Source organism: Varanus komodoensis, unplaced genomic scaffold, assembly GCF_004798865.1.
Source record: "Varanus komodoensis strain SLA01 unplaced genomic scaffold, ASM479886v1 scaffold35, whole genome shotgun sequence".
Lineage (NCBI taxonomy): Eukaryota > Metazoa > Chordata > Lepidosauria > Squamata > Varanidae > Varanus > Varanus komodoensis.
The window spans coordinates 6,528,302-6,552,171 of NW_025335856.1; the positions used below are offsets into that span (position 1 = coordinate 6,528,302).

Consider the following 23,870-nt stretch of genomic DNA (forward strand, 5'->3'; position numbering starts at 1 on the left):
GGGATAATGCTGTACGTACTAATGGCAGCTTTACTTCTGGGGGAAATATAATTACCCCAATGAGGAAGAACAGTGAGGGCAGCAACCCCTTGAAAGAGAAATGCCTCGAGCCCCTCCGCCCCTGTAGTGCAGGATGGCCATGTTTTCCTGGTTAATTCTCTTCCTATGTATTTTCTTAAAAGAGTGCAACGTGATGTCTCATTTCTTCTGTTGTCTGAAATGTGTCTGTCTGTGAAACAGTAAGTGCAGGAAGTATGTGCTGCAGATACGACCACAGGCCCTGTAAGACAGCGAGGAGAAAGGCTGCTGGCAGCTCTGGTTCTTTCAATTCTTCCAGAGAAGTAGCAAAACCCAGGGCCATTATTGATGTGCCGTTCATGGCTGCCAGACTGCGTTTGCCTTGAAGGGTTGCAAACAGCGCAGGCTCAGATTTACGGCTGGTGCTGCCAAAGTTCTGGCAGCCTTTCCTTAAACAACAGGCACAGGTCGCTTTAGCACACAGGAAAGCCAGGGAAGTGGGAAGCAGCTGTATGCCCTGGCCAGTCGCGTGCTTTGCTTTGTTTGCTGTTTAACTGGCCCCATAAAGAAGAGAGCCAAGTGATGGCTTTATGATTTGGGGTTGTAAAGTTGTCTGTGGGGGAAGGCTGAGGGTTGCTTTATGACCAGGCCTGTAAGAATCTCTCCCAGCCCCTTTTTATGAAGCCATAAATTGAAGAGGGATGTGATTTATGGGTCTGGTGTAGAAGCCTCACATTGGCAGTGTTGGGGGCCTCTGAATATTCCTTCTCTTCCACGGGAGATGTGAGTAAATCTGGAGTATTGCCAGGAATGAGCTGGTTCACATGGCATGACAAACTGCCGTGGGCCATCATCCACGATGGGTTGTTTCGCCATGCAAATCCAGCAAGTTTCTGCAGGGTGGCTTCTTTTCCTGAACAAGCTACCCAGAGTGCCCACGGCTTGTCCCAGGGTTGTTGATAGACACCCTTGGTGCCTTGTTGTGTCATCCAAACATGGCAGGGTGATTTTCCCATGGGGTGCCAGAAATGGCTAGAGAGATGCCCATCCAGAGTGATCCACTGCCAGCTCTTGAGATCTGGCACACAGCACTGCTGTCCTCTTTCATCCCTTCTCAGTGCCTCCACCCTGTGCCTTGGGCATGATCATCTCATGAATGTTGAGATGTGACAGCTGGCAATGGAAGGAGGCAGACAGCAGGAAGGGGAGCAGAGAGCTGAAGCTTCTGGAGGAAAGGTGCAAGGCCTCCTACTTCAGTGAAAGTGAAAGTGTCTGCTAGTGAGAGCAAGCATTGTGGGGAGGTGTCAAACAGGAAGGGAGCCAAAAGTGGGGAGCCAAAAGTGGCTGGCCAGAAGGCATCTGGAGGGCAGGTGGTTTTACTTCAGCATAAATGGAGGCAGCCTTTAACAAGGCAAGCTGGGAAATGGAGAATGAAACTAGCTAGGACATTGACAAGAGGGAAATCCCTATGCCGGGTTGAAAAGTGAACAGAGGGTCTAGTGCTTTTATTCAACAGGGATATTCCCCTTCATCCACCTAAAAAAGATTAGATTTATTCTGGCATTCATAAGGACATTGAGTAGGCACTGGTTTGATTTGTAACTTCACTCCATTAAAAGTTATAATCCTCTCCTCACACACACTTTCTGTTTTGAAAATTTTACTAAGACCTGTATGTACAACAAACACAGATAGATAATGTAACTTTATTTTATTTTTGCCTTTTAGTTTGTAATTCTGTAGGTGTGGTGTAGTTTCAAAGGATTTGTTTTGTTTGTGCTTATGTATTATGTCCGTCGCCTGGATGAAGGGTGCTTCATGCATTAAGGAAGAACCTACAGATACATCCTGGACCAGGAAAAGCTGTATTGCATGACCTGACCAAATTACGCAGAGTTAATAAAAGCTTGCACATTTCTCTTATGTATTCCGGTTTTGCTTCTACTGGGGAATGATAAAATGCTCTGCATTAATTTGCCCCCAGCCACTTGAAATGTTACACCCTTCTTCCAGCCTGACTTCTGGGAACTCATTAGAAGTTTCAGCTTCAAAGCCTATATTTGGATCCATAAAGGCGATCGACATTCTGCAGCAGTTGAAAAGCGAAAACTGTGATTCTCAGGAAGCTGAGTTCTGGGCCCAGTTCTGCAAGCTGTGCTTTATCCACGCAGCATTGTAGGCCACACCAAAGCAGGTTGCACCCAGTTGGCCAGAAGAGGACTGTTTTTCTTGCTGCTAATCCCACCACTGCAGAGGGAAACCCAAAAACCACAGAGCACACTGGCGAGCACTCACTGCGGCTCACCGGTTCATTCTGTCCTGTGTGCTCATAGCCTTAGATGGGCCTAGGTCGAGCTGGCAAGGATCGGTATGTGCCCGGCCCAGGGGTCACTCCGGTGTATTTCTTTGGAGTATGAGGACTCTTGTCTGTCTGTCTCTCTTTTGGAAGAAAACAGTTTTCCCCTTTAAAGGCTGTCCATGCTCCAGTCCTCTGCATGCATTTCACCCTCGCTCTGGCTTGGAGAAGATGTGAGTCCTCTTGTCTGAGTGCTTTTTCTCTTTCCGTTTTTATCATTATTTAGTTCTTCCGTTTTGCTTTCTCTCTGTTCTCTCACTCCACGGTTACTCTTCCTCCTTCCCTTCCCCTCCCCGCCTCTCCCCGCTGTTCTCTCCCTTCTGCCCTTTCTTCCCAACCCGTGTTTCCTCCCCTGTTCCACCCCTTCCTGTCAGCATGGTGAAAATCCGTTGTGTAGACCAGTTGTGCTGTACCTGCAAACCTGGTGAAGGGATGACCTTTCTCTGCTGTGTGCCCTGCTCTTTATCGGCTTCCCCGTTATTCCATTGCACTGCTGGTGGTGGAGCTGGCACGGTGGTAGCGAAATGCTTGGGATTGGGAAGGGCGCTGTCCTCGCTGCCTCTTCATTGGCTCAGCTTGCAAATCTCCTTGTAGGAGTGCCACTCGCCCATCTCTGCTTTCTGGAGAGCTGAGGGGGTTGTCTGTCCTCTGCAAAGAAGCCTCTCTCTCCTTCGAAAAGCCCCCAGAAATGGGAGGCTGGGATCCAGTTGGCTGGCAGTGTGGGAAGACCACACACCTTGCGGCCTCCCAACAGCCTGTCCCTTTCCCTTACCTTTCTGCCTTGGTTGTGCAACCTTCCATTTGAAAAGAAGATGCAAAGAAAGAGTATCGCTTGGTTTCTGCCACTGCAGACTAGCAGAACTGTTTGTTTCAGTGGTCCTTCCGTGTCACCCTTCAAGAATACCATGATGCTTCTTCTGAGAGAACAGGTGAGACGAGCATCTCCTTTAGGTGTTCTCTCTTCCTGTGTCTGGATGCATGGGAAGTGAGCCACAGAAGCTATATATGTCATGCCATGCCATGCCATGTCCAGCTGTGTCATCTTCTTTTGCTATAGCCTAGTATGAATTCCTCTTGCTGATTGCCTGCAAATCTGATGACTCCGGTATAATGTACCAGGTTGAACCTTTAGAGCCCCAGTTCTAGATACACAGAGTTCAGAGTTAATCTGGAATCTTTGGCCTGGGGAACGTGGGGCAGGAACGCAGTGGCATTTCATTGGAGAGTGTGTACGTGCATTTTCATGGCTGTAAAAGGACTAAAATACCGGGTGATAAAACGTAATGTTTAATACGAAAGATTATGCTTTCACATTCATGCCCAAAGAGCCCCAAATAGCTCAAAAAGTGAGGAATGAACAGCTGTATTTCCTTGAATACCTGAAGAGTTTCTTCCAAAATGGTTATTTCTGAGCACAGACAAGCTTCGGGATGATTTAAGGCAGCATGCTGGATTTCAGGTCTTTGCCCAACATGTAGGGAATTGTACACTTGCATGCGTGCGCATGTGTGTGTGTGAGTGTGGTATTTGATGTCTATTCAGTATTTATAGAACAGATAATTTCCCCTATCTTGGCAATCTGATTAGTACAAAATTCCAGAATTTTAGGGAGCAGGGTGAACTAAATATCAGCTAGCGGAGACACTTCCTCAGAGGAGCATACAGCTTGATAAATGTTTTAGTCTTTAAGGCATTACAAGGCTTAGAAACATAGAAACAGCAAGTCAGAAGGGGTCTGCTGGACTGCTGGCCATCTAGTCTGACCTCTGGCTCCAGCTGGCTCCACTCATGTGATACACAACATGTGCTTGCTTTTTCTTGTGTTTGCTGTAACAGAGTAACATGATTGCCTGCCTGGGATTGATTACGATAAGAAAGTTGTAGTTCACTAAGAAGTAAACCCTGATCAGAAAGCTAGATGTCCCAAAGCTTAAAAATGAAACCTCCACTGCAAAAGTTATTTACCTGTGAATACATAATGATGGGGACAAACAGAAATAAATTGTCTTCACCGTCGAGGCCTGCCTGTGGAAGTCCAAGAACATCTGGTAAAAACCTTCTGGGAAAAGACTGCTGGTCCAGAGATGCCATAGTCTCTGGACCAGCAATACCTTTATATGTTGTCAATCTCAAGTTTGATTGCATCACAGTATTATTATTTTTCTCTCTTAAAAATCCAGTTTAGACAACCATTTAATGGGTTCTTCCTTTATTCTTAACTAACAGGACTTTTGAAATGCCATAAAAGCATCATCATTCTTTTTTGCCCTGCTCCGGAATGGGCCTGTGGCTCAAAGTTAGGCAGGTAGAACGTAGAGTCTTATATGTGATTTCAGTTTTATGATCCTAAGTAAATGTGATAAAAAATAGCAAGAAAACCAGATTGTGGATGTACTTTTGATCAGTGGCTCGGCTTTCTTTGTCAGTTAACATTAACAGGTGAAAATGTTCTTTTTACTAAACTACAATATTGGTTGAAGTATCACATATTTTTAATTGCAGATAAATGTCCCAGATGCAGCAACAGATTTCTTATTTGGTACCTTGGATTTGTAATTTGGAACTGTGGGCAAAAGAAAGTCACTCAGCCTTTGGGAGGAATAGTGTCGAGCAAAAGTTAAACAATATGTGGAATGAGTTGCAAGGATGTCAGCTAATGAATGGAAGGTGTGATGAGCAACAGGCATTAACATTCAATTAAAGCCAGTCTGTTAATTTTAGGCAAGATTCCCTCTAGCATACAATATCTATCTATCTCTCTATCTATTAAAAACTTTTCTAACCCATCCACTACTAGCATCTCAGGATGGCTTACAAAAAATAAGAATAATAAAACAAGCACCACAGCATCCTACAATTAAATACTAAAACCCCATTTAAGATCAATTAAACTATGGGAAAATAAAAAAGGGTTTTGCTTGGTGCCAAAAGGAATACAATGTCGGCACCAGGCAAACTTCTCTGGGGAAATATCTATTTGAAATACCTGCTATAAGCACACATTACTTTTCCAGTTTTTTTATTTGTTTTCACATTTGATATACCGTCATTCAAATCTCAGGAAAAAAATTAAGAACAACATGGTTTTTTAAAAAAAACAATATGGTTTGTAGATAAGTGCCCTGAACAAGAAATAATTCTTTTCAGTGTGGGAACTTATTCATAGAAATAAATGGAGAGGTTTCATAGTCCCTCATCCCAAGTAAAAGAGTTCCTTTGAAAGTAGTAGTACCTCAAGTATAGATAGTTTTAGCAAAGAAAATAGATTACATTTCTGAGGAGATTTGGAACAATAGAAAAGATATAAAACCCGCTGACCACTGAAACGAAAATTACTATTTCTCTAAAAAAAAAAATACACACACACCCCAAAAATGAAACCCCCACAAAACAAAAATGAAACGAAAATTACTATTTCTCCTCTGCAAAAAATCCTCTCTCACCTTCGAAAAACTCCAAAAAATGGGAGGCTGTGATCCAGTTGGCCGGCAAACCTGAGATCCAGGCTGTGACCCAGTTGGCTGGCATGGGAGAAAAAGCTCTTGGTGACATTGCTCTTATATATGGTCACTGCATGAAGGAGATGTCTAATAATGAAACATAGAAATGTAGTGAGTCAGAAGGGGCCTTCTGGGCCATCTAGTCTGGCCCCTGGCTCCAGCTGGCTCCGTTCTTGTAACCCCAAACATGTGGTTGTCCAATCTTTGACCATCGTCACTGATGGGGCCTCAGCCACCTCACTTGGAAGCCCATGCCATATCCTAGGGTCTAACCATCAGAAAGTACTTCTTCACATCCAACCTGAAGCCTGGTTCCTTGAGCTTTGATCCACTGGGACACATCCTTCCCTCTACCAGAGGAGAGAACAGGTCACAGTCCTCAACCATGATAGAATGTTTCTTGCCTGGTGTTTTATTTCTGATGCTCACCTGTTCCCTAAGGTATCATGCACCTGAATATGAAACACAGGCAGCATATTAACTTCCAAACCCTTATTATGAACATTAGTGGCTTGACATCCTTTGTTGCCTGGCATTAAAAAGGCAGATTGTTGCTGCTGCTGCTGCTGAGCTTTTACTAGACAAATGCAGTTTTCTTCATTAGTATTTCACAAGTGATGAAATGAAACCTCTTCACTATTAACATGTCTTCAAATGTTCCGGAAGAACAAAGGGGTGGCCAGTTGGGTTAGATGTCCTTTTGGTTTCCATCTTTTCACTCTACTGGATTTTTATATCTGGCTTTTACTGCTTATATTTCCTAATGTCAAATGGGGATTACAGATAGCTTTTTTGCTCATTATTTTCATATTTATTTAAGATTTTTATATACCTGTTCTCTCAGTGCATTGCTCTCAGAACTCTATGTATGAACGTTCCTGTAGTTCTTGTCCCAGGCTCTTCCCAACTCTATTTGTGCCCTGCACATATTTTTGCCCATTAGGCCAAATGGTATGGCGTTGGTTGGAAAGTAGGAGATGTGCCAAAAGGGAACATATCCTTTTAAAGCACATTCCTGCACCCCTCTCACATCCATTTCTTCTGTTCCACATTAACAAACATTGGAAGTCCAATAGATGCATGTTCCTATTCAATAGTTCTATTTTCATCACACTTTCATTGGAAGGCCAGATCACCTGGGTTTTCAGTCTTGGATAGTCTGTTCCCTTTGGATAAATGGGAAGGCATTGCTCCAAGAAATCATGAACATGGCCTGCAATAGGGTGGCACATGGAGCTAATCCTAAATAAAGTCCATAGATATGGATGGAATAGTCTTGTTTTGAGTTGCAGCTCAGCTGTTTGGCCAGTCTGTGGTCTCCCTGTGGCAAAGACAGTCACCTTGGGCTGTCATTGTCCAAAGTTGTTCGAGATGTGACCTTAGAAAGGTGCAGATATATGCTTGTACTGCAGGAGAGGTTGCTGGTAATCTGGAAGGTTGTATGTTTTCTAGGGGTGGATGAATCTGTCAGTTTTAGTTTTGCTCAGTTTGTCATTGTTCATTTCATTTCATTCCATTTCTGCATCAGTTTCCATACTGTCACTATTGTTGTCGTTGTTGCCTTCTTGTGTCACATGAAGATCCTTTGTAGCAAAGACTTCTAAAGGCACAACAGCTATTTTCCCACCTTTAACTGTAGCAAATTTTAAAACTGAAAATATAGATTTCTGAGCTTTTAATTTCCTGGCTGACCAATGACTGGCCCATGAGCTGGTCTGGGCAAAGCAGATCTACAAGGACTTAAATTTAGTAGTCTGAACCAGTTGGTGCCATCCAGGAACCACTTGTGTTATGGGGAGCAGCTACCAAAAACTAGAGCTTTGATCTTAGAATAATCCATGTGGAGCTGTTCTTTGGTACATACTTCTCAATCCGAACAATCTCCTAAGAAGTTTGGTCTGGGATAGCAGGGCCATTTCATTTGCATTTGGCAATTTATTCCATTTCCACATGTCCACAGTTGCTAGGCAGTTGGATTCATCAGATAGCTGGTATCTTTCACATACATGTTAAAGAGCCAAAAGACAATCTTGCATCATGGTCTTTGTTGACAGAATTTCTTCAGAATATTGACTTCTCCTGTCTATCCGATTGCACTTAAGTGCTTATATACAATCTCTTAATGAGCAAGCACCAATCTGTCCCAGATTTCCCTCGTTTGTACCAAATCATCTCTGTGGGAGGCTGAATTAGTCCAACAAAAGCAACAGATAAGGACTCTTCAGGGATGCCTGCATGTTTGAGATTGGTGTAAACTGGTGTCCTGCAACAGCAGGGAGTTGGACCCTATGGCCTTCTTGGCCCCTTCCAACTCTACTCTTCTATGGTTCTGTGATTTGTCTTCCATATAGCAAGGGGTGTTCAACCTCACTAAGTTTCTCTGAATTCCTCCATGAAGCATCTACTTTGCATTTCCTACTGTGTATTCCCATTCTTTGCAAAATCAATTATGGAAAATGTGCATTTTTAAAAATGAAATTTGGTCCACCCATGCATACGTGTGCATTTTTGAATGTGAACTCAGATTCAGGAAACCGAAACATGTTCTTGAGTTCAAACTTGTGGTCAAATGGGCAGGTTTGTGTGATTTGCATATATGAATGAAATTCCTGTACATGCCCACTCTAGCAGATTTTATTTTATTTTTAAAAACACTGATCTATAGCAGGCACTCCATGAGAGAGGCCTGTGTGTTCATCCCCAGTGATTTTGCTTTTATTCAGCCAGTCCTCAGTCTTTCACAATAAATAATGCATGCAAAGTTTGGAGGAGACATCCAGTAAATTAACTGGATGGTAATTAACTGGGAGTGAGTTATCTCTTTTCTTAAAGAGTAGAACCACAATAATTTGTTCCCGGCCCCTGGGAAGTCTGCAAATAGAATTAACGTAAGGGGAAACCTTCCCACAGAAAGGCATGATAGTCCTAATTTTGGCCTTCCTGTATGCTATTTGCCTATTATATACATTTTTGCAAGCATATGCTCCAATACTTTCTTGCACATTATTTTTTTAATATGCTCATTTTGCACACACTGTTCTGTAATATACATATTTTGTACACATCTTTTAATCTGAAAGCTCCATTGCAAAATTTGGAAGATTATGATGACCAAAGTATAACTAAAATTTAGTTCTCTTATTATTTTGGGAGTGCAAATTGGTTAAGTTTGCATTAAAATACAACCAAAATAATGTTGACTCCATTCCAAATTCCTGCTGTTTCTTTCAAGGGATTTAAAAAAAAAACCTTCCTTACATCTATTTGCCATGGTGGGTGTGTGTATGTGCTTTGTATGACTGTACAGCACTTGTACGTCCACCACTGGAAACATGGAGAATGTACATTAGAAAGACTTGGGTGTATCAGGGCCCCTCTTCATTTGCATCTGCCAACCCCTCTGTATAACTTCCCTGGCTTGCTCTTTTTATGTACTGCAGTTGGGGTGCATCCCTTACTGCTAGATTTGGTAAACTACCCCGCCCCTGTGAATACCTGTTTGTGCCTTTCGTGAGTTTTCTCCCTTCTAGTTCCAAAAAGTGCCTTATCAGACATGAGAATTGCTACTTTAATGCTCTTTCTTCTTCTTTTGAAGATTGCAGAACATTTTAAGCCAAGACCCTTGGTGCCAAGTTTATTTTGTTTTTTCAGCAGTTGGATTCTATTCACAGGAATGACCAGGGTCTGCAGTCCTACTGTCTTTCTATAACCTTTGCCTGGTTCGACCTGAGCAGCATTTATGATAGGACAGAAACATGACCCCTTGCCCCCAAAGAAAGAGATGGCAGGGTTGGTTGGGGTTGCTATGGGGCTGGGGTGAGATGACGCCATTTCCATTTACGATGTGGTGAGAGAATGGTCTCACCTCCCACACCAGTGTGGTGGGCTGGATCCTTATCCCACCATCCTAGGGACTCCTTATCTTTTCCTTTTCCATGGCAGACCTGGTAGAGGTTGAATGCTCTCTTCCCAGCAGAGAGACCTCCCTTCAGACAGAATATGGCAGGGGGCCACTGATGGCGCTTGTCTGCTTTGTCTTTCTAGAAAACGTCCATCTCCAACCCGGAACGCTGCTGCACCTGAGAGGCTTGAAGCTCTGAAATACCAGCGGATAAAGAAGCCCAAAAAGTCATCCAAGGGCTCCTCGAAATCCAAAAAACAAATCAGTGAGTGTGAGGAACACGAGACTCCCGGCTAATCTCCCCCTGACTCTTCTCCAACTCTGGGCCCAGCACAATACTCATTGAAGTCAATGACTTGTAATGGGAATTGAGTCTGTCCCTGGGCCCAGAGCTTGTTTTCTATCCTGGTCACTGGGCTGCTCTGTTCCTTGGATCTTCAAAAGTGAAAGCTCTGCTAGGGTATTTCCCCCGCTTGTGATTTCTGCCTCCACCCCTTAGGCCAAAGGTAGTTCATAGCCTTCCTGACTTCAATTTGTGTAGCCCTGAGCTGGTATTTCCCACAGTGCCCCAGTGGATTTCTTCCAACCCTCCCTATCTGTCATTCAGCTCAACCCCTCCGTCTCTCTCATTTCCGCCTTCCTTTTACCCCAGTTCCTCAATGATCTCTCCTAACTCCCCCTCCTCTTATTTTCTTCTTGATTATGTCTTCATTTAGAGGAAAGCATGCCTTATTCCTAAGGCTCATTCATCCTAACACCAGTCTCTTGAGCTGCATCTACCTCCACACTCTGCAAAGAACACACCTTCCTTTTTTCCAGGCGTTACTTTATTTTCCTACAAATCACTCAAAACTTTCCATATGCTAAGATGAATACCTGCACACCTTGTTTATATCTTAGGTTAAATATCGATTTCTTTATGTTTTGCTGTTTGGTTTGGTTTGTTTTATTTCGACTTCAGAATCCCTAATTATTGTCATGTGTCCTCTCATGATTTGTACACAAATGCTTAACCTCTCCTCTTCCTCTGTCCCTTTCACTCTCCTCTTCAGATGGTTCTGCCTCCCAGGTTCAGCAACATCCTAACTCTCAGGTACTGTGGCCTGACGAAGCTGTCTGTCTCCGGAAGAAGAAGAGACACCCTCGTCAGGACCCCTTTGCCCGCCTCTCAGCACTGAAGGATGACCTCTGCCACCGGCAGGTTCCTGAAGACCAGACAGCCATTCTCAATAGTGTGGACCATGATGATTCCAGTGGGCATGCGACCTTACTTTAGAGTAGCACCAGCCAGAGAAGGGACAAGGGGGGACATGGGGAGGGCCAAAGGGTGCAAAGGTCTTGTTATACAGCAGAATGCACAGTGGAGCTTGGGGGGAGAAGCAACTGAAGCACAGGTGTGTGTGGCTAGTATATTTGCAGGTGTGCTCTCTTTGGGTAGCAGCAGGGGGAATGCGCCGAGCAAGCAATGAATATCACATCCTGATGGGCATGGCTCTTGTGGTGTTTGTTGGAAGGAAACCCAGCCTCATCTCTTTGACCCCTGCAAGGGGGAGCTTTACTTCTCCATGCAACATCTTCAGTTGCAACGCAATCCACAAGGATAGGAAATATCCTAAATGAGAGAATAGGAGGGAGAAAGAAATGTTCCTGGTTTAAACCTCTTTAGCTTTGTTTGGATCTTGTGCGGAGAATCAGGAAACGTAAGAGCTGATCTAAGGCAGAGAGTGAGAGAGCGAGTGAGCTTTACAGTGATCACCTTTGTTACAAATTTCATGAGCCTCGGTTCTTATCTGTGCGGTAGCTTCAGTTTTATGCATCCTGGAAAGGGGATAAGATTTTACAGCCTGGTTTCTGAAATCATATGCAGACTGGGTTTTTAAAGGGAAAAAACAGATGCAGGATACAATGTGTATTTATCTGGGTAGAAAGCACTGGGGAGGGAAAACAAGTTGCCCTAAGACAGGGAGCAGGCTGGGATTCCACAGAATGCAGTTAGATAACACATACTTCAAGCTGAGTTTTATGAGCCAATTATTCAGTTTTATTAAAGGAGTTGCAAATATCGTAATGGGAAACTTACCAGCACAAAAGAAATAGGCTTGTTTTAACTGTCACACCTTTTGATGTCTGACTATTCTAAGTGAAGATACAAATTATAGTTTACTTTTTTATCTGTCAAATTAAGATCTAGAATTAGAGTGTGTTTCACATTTTGCACAATTGAATCAACATACGTGGAAAGCTTCTTCAATTACACTAGCGAGGCTGGAAGTCTTCCTTTTCCAGACAAGAAAAGAAAACTGCTATTTGTTCAAAATGCCAGATATTTGCACCCTCAATTGTATTTTCTGGCAAACTGTAGGTTTAGAGTGGCTAATTTTAAAATGTTAACCATGATATGCTAGTATCTGTACTGTAGTACACAATGAAAAAATAGTCTTTGTACTGCAGCTCTCACTACATCAGTGCCTCCATTCACGTCAACTCTGCTGAAGTGAGGAGAAGTTCCTCAAACTCTCTGTGGATGCCTGAAACTAGGCAAGGTTCTGCTGTGATTCTTGTCACTTCTGGTCTCTGTTTTTGCTCTCCAGATATTAAATTGGGCTTGCTGTACAACAGCCTCAGAATGAAGTGGCAGCATCCCAGGGTAGTAGAATGCACTGTACCACTCCAAAGACAGCTTGTTGGATCATGTATTTGTACATTTATTCATAAAATTAAGTACAAGTACAAAATGAGCTCAGTGCAGGTGAGTGTCAGGCTGGAATCTTGTTTCTCTGATATGCTACTTGAAAAGTTAGTAACAACTGGGGAACATTCAAAATTCAAAATGGTGTCTTCTCCCACCTGCAGCATGAAATGGTACAGCCCATTCTGCCACCCTGCTGTTCTCTCACTTCACTCTATTGCAAAGACAGGATCGGCTCTGGATCGGCAGTGACAAGCATGTAGCAGCCATCCTAGAAAAGAGTTTTGGAATGTAACTTTTTAATCTCACATTGCTGAGTCCAGACCTTATTGAGTAGCGACTCCTGAAACCTCATCCTGTATTCTTGTTCAACATTGTCTGCATCTCATGGCCCAGCTCCATTTCTGAGTTGCTCTTTCGCCTTCTTCTTTTCAATTCCTAAGGCTATCCCGTCAATCTTCTCGTGTTTTATTTCAGTCTTGCCTCTTCTATCCAGATACTCTCTTTCCCCAGAGTGCTGGGCCTTGGTTTCTTTTCTGCTTAACCTAACAGTGCCTGTGCACTGTCCAAATTCAGATGAAATGATCTGTCCGTGGGTCATGAAGTACAGCTATGGGAGGAATGCAGGACATGAGGATGGCACTGTGAAAGTAATGTTGGGCTCTTGGATTATAAAATATCCAAACGTCAATCTACTAACCAGGGCTGCATTCTGTAACCTACCAAGCAAAACTCACTGAGAGCCAGTGTGCAGCATCGTTATGCTGGGGGATTAAGATCAAGGAAACCACAACTGAATTTAGAGATGGGCAAATCTATTTCCAGTCCCTGTCACAGATGCCCGTTATTCCATTCCACTTTTGCATTAATCTACACTTTGAAGAAAGAGTGCCAACAAAATGCACAAAATGCAAAATGCATATTTTAATGCATGTTTTCATACATTTGAAATCTGTTGGGAAGCAAAAATCCAATCTGCATTATAGTCCAAGAGGTGCTAATCATGCCACATCTTGCAAGAATTTGCAGAGGTTGAATTATTCAAGAATTCCTGATGGATAACCTCACTCTGCCACAAAGCTCACTGAGTGACCTTCGACCAGTCACTTTTCTCAGCCTAGAATTTTCGTGAGAATAAAGTGGATGGTAGGGAGGAGGGGCATATTTGCAATCCTAAAATTCTGGCAGGAAAGGCAGGATAAAATGTCATTAATAAATAAACCCCCCAAGAGATCACTTAACCTCATGTTCTTGCTGCTTGTCTGGGACTGCAGAAATCAGGATGCTAGTCAGATACTCGGTAGTCCCACCGTGAATGGTGAGGAGAATGTGTTTGGCTTGGTGGATCACAAGTCTCTGTGCAGACCAGTGCTAACAAAATTAGTAGGCGAAATTAACAAGGTGTCTATGCAAATAGGTGAACTGGTGCAAAGGTGCATGTGAGTGTGTGTGGCTGAGAGCTGCTTTGGGCATGCCTACAGTCTTGCATACTTCTGGTTGGATCTTTTTATCTTTTCTGTCCAATGGATTTTGAACCCTTTCCCTGCTCGGTGACTAGGCATCCCAGGACCTGCAAAAATCAGGAAACAGAAACTCCAAATATCACTAAGTGTACAGAACTATTATGGTTCTTTGAATCCTGGCCTGAAATGAAAACAGGAGGAGTGTGATCATGAGGGATAGCCTCAGGGTGCAACAGAGAGGTTTAAGAATAATTCCCAATCCCCTGAACTGTGGTAGCGTGAATGACTCTAGGAAGTCTCAAATACCCGCCCAAGGCCCCAGTGGAAATTTATGACAATTCAATTGATATAAAAATAATAAGTTTGTAATGTAGATATACCCTTTGTCTTTCATCTAGGAAATTTACAGTAACACTGGTATGTACTTCAGTGCGAGATTCATGAGAAACAGGTGGAAAAGACAAAATGGAGAGTAGAAATACGGATAAATGCCACGTGATGTAATCTTTGAAGCCCTTGTGTTTCCAAATCAAGACATGGTTAGGCTGGAGTGGGTGGAAATTGCAGACTGAACCAGTAATGCAAGAGGAACTAGCAGTTTCTGGAAAAAAATAGAAACCAAGCGACAAGAGCTCTAGTTTTGAGATGGTCAATGAAGCTCCCAGGGAGGAGATATTCACTTCTGCCCTGGTTAAGAAATCAAAGTTGCCACTCATTTCTGTTCTTAGTTTAGGAACTGCTAGTTCCCGTTGCATTGGCAGGCCATTCAGCTCATGCACCAGACTTGCAGAATTAGAAACTGCCTGCAGGCTTTTATCCGATTGCTGTAATAGTCATGATCAGATGCAACGTGTTATCTTCAGTTTTGCTGATCACATCTGGGCTTCCTTATCAGGTTGTGCTCTCCTGCGCAACATCAGGCCATCAGATTCAAGATGCCTGTATGATGCCTGTATGATGCACATACCCCTGTTAGAAAGGTAGATGTGGCCTAATGAAGTTGATGTGAAGTTAGGAGGGACAAGTGGAGACATGCAGATTTCCTGGTTCTGCTACATGCCAGAAGTTGGCCTACTTCTTGCATCAGTGTTTCCACCTTTAGAGCTGAAGTAAAAGTAAGCACTTTGCAAAATACTTTCAGAGTCTATTTTCAAAGTCTACTGATGAAAGCTGCAAATGCTGAGTATTATTATCATTAGTAGTAGTACTTATAGAATAATATCTTTAGGGTGAAAACAGCTACACCCCCATCTTCTTAAGGGATGAGAGCAAATACTACTTCCAGGTTCTTCCCCATTTGACAGGATGCTTCCTGCCCAGTCCTGTGCGTGCTTCATTTAGAGGTTCCACTGAATTTTGTGGCACCATCTTCCAATAAAGTATGCTTCGATTCACAGCCCAAGTCCTCAGTTTGTCAGGTTTTTTGATTAATGTGCTCTTTATTTTATGACATGTTCAGGAAAAACAGGGAGCAAAGAAAGACCTAGAATGCTGTTTTGCATTTGTCTGCACAGGAAGGCTTCCCATGCTTCCCAATATTCTTTTGATTCATTTCAGATGAAGAGGTCGGCTCATTTTTGTCAGTTTTGTTAAGCTTACAGACATTCTGAGCATAGGCTGATATCAAGCTGGATCATTACCTGTCTTTCTCACACAGTATTGTGTCCTCGGAGTGATAGTTACTTATTAGCCTATTAGGTCTTGGGTAGAGCTCTTTCCTGAACCCCAACATGTGGCATCCTTTTATTTTGACCTGCAAACATCAGATGTGGAGAGGTTTCATGTGCTGAGATTAGACAAATGGGCCATTTTCACACACGGCAATTTAGTTGTCCTGATGGACCTTAGTTGTACCCTCTGTTTGAATACATGCTCCTTTTTAATGTGAAGTAGAAAGGAGAGATGCATTTGTCATGCACGCAAGAATTCTGGTCAACATAGGTTTTATATTCACATTAGAAAACGATTTAGCTTACAATGGCAACTTGCTTAAAGGTCCATGTGTGAAAATGCCCATTATCTTTTCTTTGAGATATGTCACCATGCTTTAGTTTGAGGTCATAAGACTAATTTCCCATGTTCCTTCCAGTTCAAAATATTCTGACAAATATACTGAGCTGATATTTAACTTGTTACCACTCATTGGCACACAGCCAGTTTACAAATATGATAATTACAGAACCCTTTTATTCTTTAATTTTGGGGCATAAGCACAGCTGTAAATTATGTCAGAGATGCCTTTGAGGCCCTTGTTCTAAATTCCATAGAAATTTAATTGCTCATTGTGTCTGTAATCAGGTTTTCCTTTGGCCCTTTTCTGTTATCCTGAGGCAAAAAAGATCTTGATGTCTTCCTGTAAAAGGGACAGAAGGAAAGGATTCTTCCAAACTACTTTGGGGGCAATTTGTAGTCACATGATGCAGCCACCTTGGGGAAATCTAAGCAGGTTGGGGTCTTGTGATTGCCTGGATGAGACCTCCATGTAGGGTGCTAGAACTGTACTAAACAAAATGGATAGTTTCCATCTAATTTTAAAGAGTCATATGACTCCTTCAAGGGAAGGCTTGGGAACTCCGGTTTTCAGTCAGCTGTTCTCTGAATTATATTGCAAATGGTTGTTTGGAGCTGATGGGGGATGGACGGTTAGTTGGTTCTGGTAGGGGAAGGCAGGAGAAAAGCAGTAAAAATCCCACTGGACACATGCAGGTCCTTTGAACCTGGACTCTGCTTTCCAAAATTGTGCATACTGCTCTTTGTATTCTGATCCTACTTTTTCAGTTTTATAGCAGGATCTCAGTTGTATTTAATCCCTCCACAATTGGCAACCTGGGTTCCTGCAATATTACTTTTAGTCATACATTCCGCCACTATAAACACCACCACGACTTTAGTGTGGTTGTTATCAGACAAGACCTGGCCTGATACCTGATACTACTAATATAGTTGATTAATGGAGTTAGGGAAAATTTGAGACTGATTGACACTGGTGCTAAAGACATTTTTAAAAAGTAGGGGGTGTTTCTTTACCTATGTTCATCTCTGTAAACCCGGCTCCAGGAATAATTCCTATAAAAACAACTAAATTGAAAGAAGAGTGTCTGATTTTCAGAAAGCCTTCCCATGTGTTCTTATGGGTGTAGAGACATGGGTGCTGCCATTTTGTTCTGGAAAAGGCTCCCTCTAGGTGCATTCAAACATGCTCATTTGAGTGTGTGTTTGGAAATGTTAAATGTTACCATTTGCATGACACAATGAAAGTTGAGTTAAGGATGCAAAACGGCCCGATCTGTTGTACCTGCTGAGAGGAAGCTTTACTGAATCCGATGGGAATTCCTCCTGGGGAAGTTGTCTAAGATGGTGGTCTGAGTTGCAGAAGGCCAAGCTAGGCTGCTGTGCAATTCACCAGAGGATCACTATGGGAAGTCTCCAAGGGTGTGCATGTGCTGTGCGCTTATTTCTGGTGAAAAATAGCCTACTTACATGCACTCCATCACAAATACTTCTTCCCATATTGTGGTCTTTTTAAAAAGACCTTTCACAAATTCCTTCAGGAAAGTCTCCTTGGAAACTCTCTCTGAGGACTAGGATTTCGAATTTTTGCTAAGCTATGCTAGATATTTTTCCGTTCTATCTCCTCTTCTTGCTTAAAAACAGTTTTGTGTATTGGAGATAATTGTCAAGCTTTGGGTATTGTTGTTAACTTTTCGATCTGTGCTAGACAAAAATATTTGTTTACTGTGAGGAATTATTTGGGGTATTGTACTTTTGTCCCCATTGCAATGTTCCTTTTATAGTAATTCTGAAAATATGCTTTATAGTCTTTTCTGAAAATCCCAGGGGGTACAGCAAAGATGTGTGATGAAAATATGAACGAACACCGGCAGCAAGAATGTCTTTCACTGTGGTCTATAAAGGTTTCTGTATCCCCCTTCCTTTTGAAAATGTAAATGGAAACAAAGGTATACCACGACTTCCCCCTCAAGAAGTATTTATACAGTTTATATGTCTTACCTCACTTGTCTAGCTCATCAAGCAAAATGCAGGCCACCAGTCAGGCATGGGGGACCACCAGGGGCCCAGTTGTACTCAGTGTTCCCAGCCCCACAGGCTGGGAATGCAGAAAGAATTTCTTTGGGACAGGAAGGAAATTGCCAGGCACCCAGACCGCATCCACTGGATTTGCGATTCCAAGCTGCAGAGGCTTGGAGTGAGGCATTCCATGCTGGAATCAATTGTATGAAGGTGTTGTGCCAGTCCTAATGCAGCCGTGCTGTGATGGTGAAGGTGCTCTCCACATCTGCGGACATATAGGCTGATGCATCACGGTGCTTCCGCAGAAATGTGCAGGTTCTATTTGCAGAGAGGAAGGACAACTGATGTGGGAAGGAATGTTTTGTATCGTATTATCATTTGACCATGCAAAGGCGATCTATCAATGAAAGGGACAAAAGGTTTATGGAGCAGCTTTTGACCTTTTTGGCCTCCTCCGTTTCTGTAGTAGGAGCCATGTGCGCTGTGGGGTGTGTTGGAGCACCTTTTAAGGCTTGCAAAGGATTCGTAACAGACACTTGTCTGGCATGTTGCAAGGCAAGGCATGTAGGGTTGAATGAGCCATCAGTCCGGGAAAATTGCTTGCCCTAACTGAGCTTCTTGTCTCAATGCGTGCTGGCAGATTGTATTATCATACGATCATGAAAACTCTGCAAAGTACACAGATAACATGGCCAAGCCTGCCAAAATGGTCGTTGGCCCCGCTCTGGATCAGAGAGTGCCCCCATGGAATACAGATGTTCTGCATCTGTTCAGTAATGTTTGGCAAATTGTCTCTCAGGGACATGTGTACAAGTCTGTGTGCATTGACTATATCAAAAAGCATCTCTGGGAGCTGAAGTTTGGACTGAGTTAGTGAGGAATATCGTCAAGTGTTGCCACATTATACCCCTTCCTGATTTGTACATGGCTCACCTGCTTGCCCATTTCTTTGCTGTTGCCAGTCTCTGGCACTGCAATGGACCTGCAGAGTCCGTTTGGTGGAGTGAGAGATCTGGGGGCAACAACGGCAAGGGCAGCAACTAAAGCAAACTGCTTTTGGGGTGTGTTTGTGTGTGTGAGGAGGGGTAGCTGATAGGTGACTGAAAATATTTCTGGGGGAAGGCTCACCTTTCTGCCCATACTCTGAAGCTTGTAATCAATTCCAGACTTAACAGCAAATTCAAACCACATTGATCCAGGCATGCTACAAAGGAGGACATTATGCACCAATTAATTCCCACAAAAAAGCCAACCAAAAAGTCAGCAGCATCACTGGTTTTAACATCGATTTTATTTACTGAGCAATTTAATTCATGACCGGCCCTGTGTCTCTGCTGGTGAAATGAGGCAGCGCTGATCACCCATGAACTTCACAGAGACAGTTTCACTGTAGCACTCCTGGAAAAAGAAATGCAAATACTCACAAGTCTCGTATTGATGCGGCATGCAAGATCCCGTTCTCTCCTCTGCTTCCTCCCATCCTTGTAAACATTAGGGGCGAACAGGGCCAGAAAGATACTTTCTTGCTATAACATTAATTGGCGAACTGATGGGGAAGGGGTAGGTGTCAGTCGTCCCTTTATCCCAGGTTCCTTCTCCAACATCTGCAGGTTTAGATAAGGAACTCTCTTGTATGCAAGTATGGGGTGCTATCTCATAGCCACTGGGCAATGTTTTCAATGTTGCACCTTAGGAAATTCCAGTGAAGTCAATGGAATTTATTCTTGATTCAGAAAGCTTGACGGGGGGCACTTTCCTCTGTTCTGGATCTACATTGCTTTGGTGCCACCATGATAGAGTGATCATGGAGGTAGGGTGAACAGCAGCACGGGTTCAGTGGTTCCTTCCTGCACAAAAGTTGCCCAGCACTTTCTGGGGAAAGTGTTGCCTGTGAACCAGTGTGCAATCTGAGAGGTGCACAACATTGCCAGGGATCCGGAGTTCACACCCATTGGATTGTTTGGGACAGTTGCTTGGCTTGGTAGTGCATTTGGAGCCCTTGCCCTGCTTGAAGACCTCTGGGAGCCCCCAGTCTCATGATTGGCTTTCTTTTGTTTTATTAGATCTCTGTCACTCAGTCCTGTATGCAAGTTTTAGTCAAATACTGACTTTCCCCAGTAGTCTGAGCTGCTTTGGAACATTAATCTAATTCCAGAGGTAGGAATTACAAAAATCAAAGACCAAAAAAAAAAAAAGAAAAGAAAAGAAAAGAAAAGAAAAGAAAGAAAAAGGAAATTGGCCAATGTATATGTGCCTTTTGCTAGCAACGCTGCCACCATGAGACCTAAAAAGAAGTCTTTTTGCCTCTTTTGGTGCTAAGAATATTACTAATGCAAAGAGGATCATGTTGCAACTCACCTCATATGGCAGCACAGATCAAAAGCTGTTTAGCGCCTCGAGGCAGAGTAAGGTGGGATTGATTGCTCCCTACCACCATCACCCAAGCTCCCTGCTGGTTTAGAGTTTCTGTAACCCTGTATCCTGTATAAGAGGGCTGATTTACATGTCCCAAAGCCCACAAACAGGACTCAAAGGCCCGACTTATCCCCACAGTTCACCCCTAATCTAGATCTCACTGTTCTGGCCAAGAGCAGTGGACAGTTCTGTCTTCCAGGAATTAGTCCTAAAATTAAAAGCACCTAAAGTAAGTGGCCATTGCTGTATCTTCTGGAGCACCCAGCTCTGTAGTAAAGACATAGTCTGTTGACCCTAAGTCAAAATTAGAAGTTAGGTGATTGACATTGCGCCCTTTTGTTTTAGTGGGCTGTGCTTGGGCAGTTGTCCAGCCATCCTGATTCCCTGAAGAGTGTGCTTAAGACACTGGGACATAGCATTTCCTTGTACCTAATTTAGGCGTGTACCTTGTACCAAACCATAACCTGGCGATATGATCCTTCATGTGTGTGTGTGTATGTATGTGTTTTTAAAGAAAAAAAGGAATGTATATAAGAACTATATAGATATATACAGAGTAAATATAGAAGAAGAAGTTAGATGTATTTGCAGGAAACTGATATATTTGCATGTAAAAAGGAGGTTTGGCACTTTTAGGGTGGATGTTAAAGGTACGGGGTGGGGAGGGAGGAGGCAGTGTGTGGATGGGAACCTGAGGGTGGGGTGATAGCAAAAATGCTCTCAGGGTGAGAGGTGGGGAAGAGATGTTGTGATAATGTCCTTTTTTTTCTTTCTGCATTTCAAGGTTGCAGACTTCTGTGCACAGTCTGGTAAGAAAAACAAATCTTAATAATAGATTTTTCTGAATTACAGAATAAAAATTCATCCATCCATCTGTCCAATAATCCTGCTCCTAAACAGCAATGCTGAAAATTGGTACAGGTAGATGGTGGGGGATAAACTGTTTAGATGGCCATGTATTTAGAAGTCCACCATGGCCTGCTCTAGAGATTTAGAAGAAGACACGACCCCAGAGAGGTCTAAAGCTCATTCCACTAGACTAGGAAGAGCAGCAGAGTTTTCAGCAAGTTGGAGGTGACAGGAGAGACAGTGAGTAGACATCCTCACCCCATTGTCTTCTCCGTAGGATTCTGGAAAGCTTCAAAGGTTTGCAAAGCTTGTGTCACTAGAGGTAACGGAGGAACAAAGGAAACCATGTGCTCCCTGCATGGAGATGACCCCTTCATTCGTGTCATTGGTTGTGCAAAACACCTCTGAGTGGTTTTGTAGGTCTTATTTAAACTGTTCTGGCTTCTCTCAAAATTCCTCCTCTTTTAACTTGAAACTTTTTCTGAGGGAGCTACTAACTTTTATTTTGCTTTATTTTTTTTGAAATGGTGACCTATCTCCTGCATTGTCTGCCTCCAGGATCCACAAATATTTAAAAATACCATTACTGGACATATGGACAACACCTCAGGATTCTAAAAATTCCCACAGGTGTTTATCAACCCGAACTATATCAACTCACTTAGTGCCTTTTAACTTTTGTTAGTGGTAGGAGGCTGTAACTGAAGAGCATAAACGAGCATTTAGAGGGCCAGTATCTGATAGCAGCAAAGGAGAACCTCAGTGGAGTCATCAGTCTTGATCTGTCTGAGAATCAAGCCTGGGAAAATCAGGCTTGAATCTTGAGCTGAGTGACCACAGCTTTCTCTTCAAGGTTTCACTGCTCGTTTCCACAGACCAGTTAGGCATTAGACTGTTAACATGCATCTTCTTTCTTAGCACTGTAAGACTGATTACACAATTGCTGCTGAGGAAAAGGTGCCGCCTTCCACATGTACACAGCTGTTGTGAGCTTTGTGTGGAAAGTCACTGTTCTGCTCTCATAGAAACTTTTGCCCCTGAATGGTGCTGATAATGAGTTGAAACACTCTCCTTTCCCAAGCTGATCATACCAAGTTGATCTACTTTCAACTTTGCTTTCTAGAGGATAACCATTTCCAATGTTTATCTGACAAGTAGAGTAGTTATTATGTATTATGGCACGAGAAACGAAAAGAGGGAAGGGATGCACACAATATCTGGATATCTGGAATGGTAAGGCTTTCCTTTCATGTGACATTTTGTTCAGAAGTTAAAGCAAACAGGTGGGAAAGTCCGCTGTATAACCTGCCCTTTAAAGACCTACGTTTTAGTCCAAGCGGTCCCAAGTGAAATTAGTCCAATGCATTGAAAATCACCTGGTGTTGCTTCCTGCAGAGGAAGTGGGCAAGGATGCCTCTTACTGAATTATGCATTAAACTGAAGATAAGAGCTGCAATTCCGTTGGTGGTTTAAATGGAGCTAAGTTGATTTCTGAGATGGAATGAATAGGAGTGGCTGGTTTGAAAATAACTGCTTTGAAAGTGAATCCTATTTGGGACTTCTCTGATGACTTGGTTGCATTTCTTGGGAAGATAATTTCACCAGGGATTAAAGTGGAGGTCAGAAAAGATGTACCTGTATACAGATAATGCACTTTTAGGCTGTTGGGTGCCACAGCAAGACCCAACGGGAGCCATTTTTTTTTAATGACAAATTTTTGCATGCTTTTTTGGAGCTCCTGCTTCCCCACTTCTTGTTTTGCTTTCGGCCACTTACATCTAATGGGGAGTAGGGTGGGGGAGGTATTACAGTTTGTATCAGGATGTAAGCAGGTGAGGCAATCCTTACCCCCCATCTTGAGGGTACCATTAGTTTTGATAGGTGCATGGTATAGGAGGACTGTAAGCTGTATGGGGAGGGAGCGGGAGGGAAGGGAGGAAAATGGATGGGGAAAGGGATTTGGTTCAGCTTGTGAGGGGTGGGATGGGGCATGACTTATGGTGATATCACGGATGGCTTTAGAAGAATTAAAATGGGGAATGGGGAGAGGAGGATTCTGGAAACTCTTCTTCCTTCCCCCAGATTGGAAACTTGTTTGCTGGCAGTCAGAACTGTCTGTGTATTTTTAGAGCAACTTTTAAAGAGGGCTACATGTTTGAGGTGTTTTGTGCACAAGTCATGTGGCTAAGCTGGAGAAGAAAGGCTTGGCTTGGCCACCTGGGTTGCCGCCCCTGCTGGGAGCCAGCGTGGGGGGTTCAGTCTACCGAGACTCTTGGCTGCTGGAGCAGGAAGCCGTTAGAATGCTCTGTTGGATAACGTGTTGATAAAACTATTTTCAGGCTCATGTCATCAGAAGGTCACTTCAAATACCCCTCAGGGCACAGTCCTATGCATGTTTTGATGGAAGGAAGTCCTATACTTTCTAGCATTCCTGAACAGACTTTTTTTCTATCTGAACATGCCTCGGATTGTGCTCCAGGTCCCCTTTCTCTTCTGAGACAGAGCTGAGTTTGAGGAGAACTGTTCCTTGTCTTGGGATTGACTTGAGGCACATTGACAGTCCTTCTTGCCCCATGGTCCTGAGCACACAGGGCCTCCTGGAGCCAGGTGGATGCCTTGACAATGGCCCTCTATGTCCCACCTGTGC

At 43.2% G+C, this 23,870-nt stretch overlaps 1 protein-coding gene across 1 annotated transcript in view; it reads left to right on the forward strand.

Annotated features, from left to right (window-relative positions):
• The window catches only part of IGSF9B (immunoglobulin superfamily member 9B), a 122,864-nt gene extending 100,115 nt beyond the window's left edge, over positions 1–22,749 (forward strand). Inside the window, exons 19-20 of the mRNA XM_044439579.1 lie at positions 9,919–10,040; positions 10,828–22,749. Of these exons, the coding sequence (XP_044295514.1) occupies positions 9,919–10,040; positions 10,828–11,051 (346 nt within the window). The 3' untranslated portion in view covers positions 11,052–22,749. The remainder of the gene's footprint in view (positions 1–9,918; positions 10,041–10,827) is intronic.
• The last annotated feature ends 1,121 nt before the right edge of the window (positions 22,750–23,870 follow it).